This window comes from Mandrillus leucophaeus, unplaced genomic scaffold (genome assembly GCF_000951045.1).
Source record: "Mandrillus leucophaeus isolate KB7577 unplaced genomic scaffold, Mleu.le_1.0 Scaffold105, whole genome shotgun sequence".
Taxonomy (NCBI): domain Eukaryota; kingdom Metazoa; phylum Chordata; class Mammalia; order Primates; family Cercopithecidae; genus Mandrillus; species Mandrillus leucophaeus.
The window spans coordinates 2,394,388-2,396,306 of record NW_012098654.1 but is presented as its reverse complement, the minus strand read 5'-3'; the positions used below and the strand labels follow the sequence as shown (position 1 = coordinate 2,396,306).

At 46.1% G+C, this 1,919-nt stretch overlaps 1 protein-coding gene across 1 annotated transcript in view; it reads right to left on the bottom strand.

The window, feature by feature from the left end:
• Positions 1–1,919, bottom strand: part of CAMTA1 (calmodulin binding transcription activator 1) — a 1,080,371-nt gene that overhangs the window by 30,597 nt on the left and 1,047,855 nt on the right. Inside the window, exon 19 of the mRNA XM_011981621.1 lies at positions 494–681. Coding sequence (XP_011837011.1) covers positions 494–681 — 188 coding nt within the window. The remainder of the gene's footprint in view (positions 1–493; positions 682–1,919) is intronic.

Genomic DNA, 1,919 nt, shown 5'->3' with positions numbered 1-1,919 from the left:
CTCTCTGTGTTGCCCAGGATGGAGTGCAGTGGTGCCATCTCAGCTCACTGTAACCTCTGCCTCTTGGGTTCAAGCGATTCTGCCTCAGCCTCCCAAGTAGCTGGGATTACAGTAGGCGCCCACCACCACGCCCGGCTTAATTTTTTATTTTTAGTAGAGATGCGGTTTCACCATGTTGGCCAGGCTGGGCTCAAACTCCTGACCTCAGGTGATCCACCCGCCTTGGCCTCCCAAAGTGCTGGGATTACAGGCGTGAGCCACCGCACCCGGCTTAACACGATCTCTTATGCTTTGATAGCAGTAAAAAAAATAATGGGAGAGGCAGGAATAGGAGCTGGGCCTTTAAAGTGGCAACAGAACTTGTCCTAGTGCTTCCTTCCTTCCTTGGTATGGTCTGCTATGACACGGCATTCATCAAATACAATCAGCCTCCCCTGCCTCCAGTTAGATCCGGGAATCTAACCTGCGTAGTGATCCCCGTAACTTTACTCACCGGATCTGGGCAGCACTGGGCAGGCAGTCAGCATCCGCTAGGTAACTGGCCAGCCAGCTCATTGTACTGCTGATGGTGGCAGGGTCTGTTCTTTCCAATCCTGAGGACTCCATGGGCACAAAATTCTCCTGCTTGATTCGGTCAGGTGTAGCTTCAATAATGTGTTCTGCCAAGGTCATCATGTTCACCTGAAGTCAGAAGTTCACAGAACACTCAGGTTAGAAAGGAGCCTTAAAAGTTATCCAGGTCTACCTCCCCTGCCTCACCTTGGAGAGAAAAAAATAATAAGGCAGGAGGGCAGACTTCCACCTCAATCCAATGCAAATATCATTTTAAGGTTATAACATAATACACCGAAATGTGCTGAGATCCTGAGACCTGATTATCTCCAAGTCATAGTCTGGCCCCAGACCTTTAGCCCAGTCTTGGAGAACTTCTGGCTTGTATGTACTCCCTACTCTCAGGGTCAACCAATTAATGACACTGGGCAGTTCTAAGAGTAACTTGTAATATTAATGAGGTGTCACTATTAGTTATATAACCAATATCTAACCACCCCTTTTGCTTGGCCTAGAGAACCCTAGTCTAGACTGGGAATAGTGGCTCAAGCCTGTAATCCCAACAGTTTGGGAGGCCGAGACGGGTGGATCACCTGAGGTCAGGAGTTCCAGACCATCCTGGCCAACATGGTGAAACCCCGTCTCTACTAAAAATACAAAAATTAGCCGGGCATGATGGCGCATGCCTGTAATCCCAGCTACAGAGGCAGGAGAATCGCTTAAACCTGGGAGGTGGAAGTTGCAGCGAACTGAGATCGTGCCACTGCACTCTAGCCTGGGCGATAGCACGAGACTCCAACTCAAAAAAAAAAAAGAAAAAAGAATCCTCAAAGCTGGTCTGGATTAAGATATTCTTTATGCGAATCAGAGATGTGAACTGATTCTTAAAAATGTCCTGCATACCTCTTAGAAGTGGTGACTGAAACACAGCACTTTGGGTTCTCAGGTGAACTGAAAATGTTCTCAGTGGAACTATACAAGGTGACAAAATGCTTCTCCTGCAACATGAAGGAGCCTCAAAAACATCCTGCTAAGTAGAAAAAGCCACAGTAGACCGCATGGTGTATGACTCCACTTATATGAAACGTCTAGAAAAAGCAAACCTCTGGGGATAGAATCAGATCAGTGGTTGCCTAAGGCTGGGCAGAGATGGACTGCAGATGGGCACAGGGCACTCTGGAGTGAGATGGAAGTCTTCTAGAAAGGGACTGTGGCGATGGTTGCACAGCTGTATATATTTACTAGAAGCCATCCCCTGTGCACTTAAAATGGGTAAATTTTATCATATGTAAATTATACCTCAATAAAGCTGTTAAAAATGCTTATTGTCGATAATTTTATAAATTTTCTTTTTTTTTTTTTTTTTT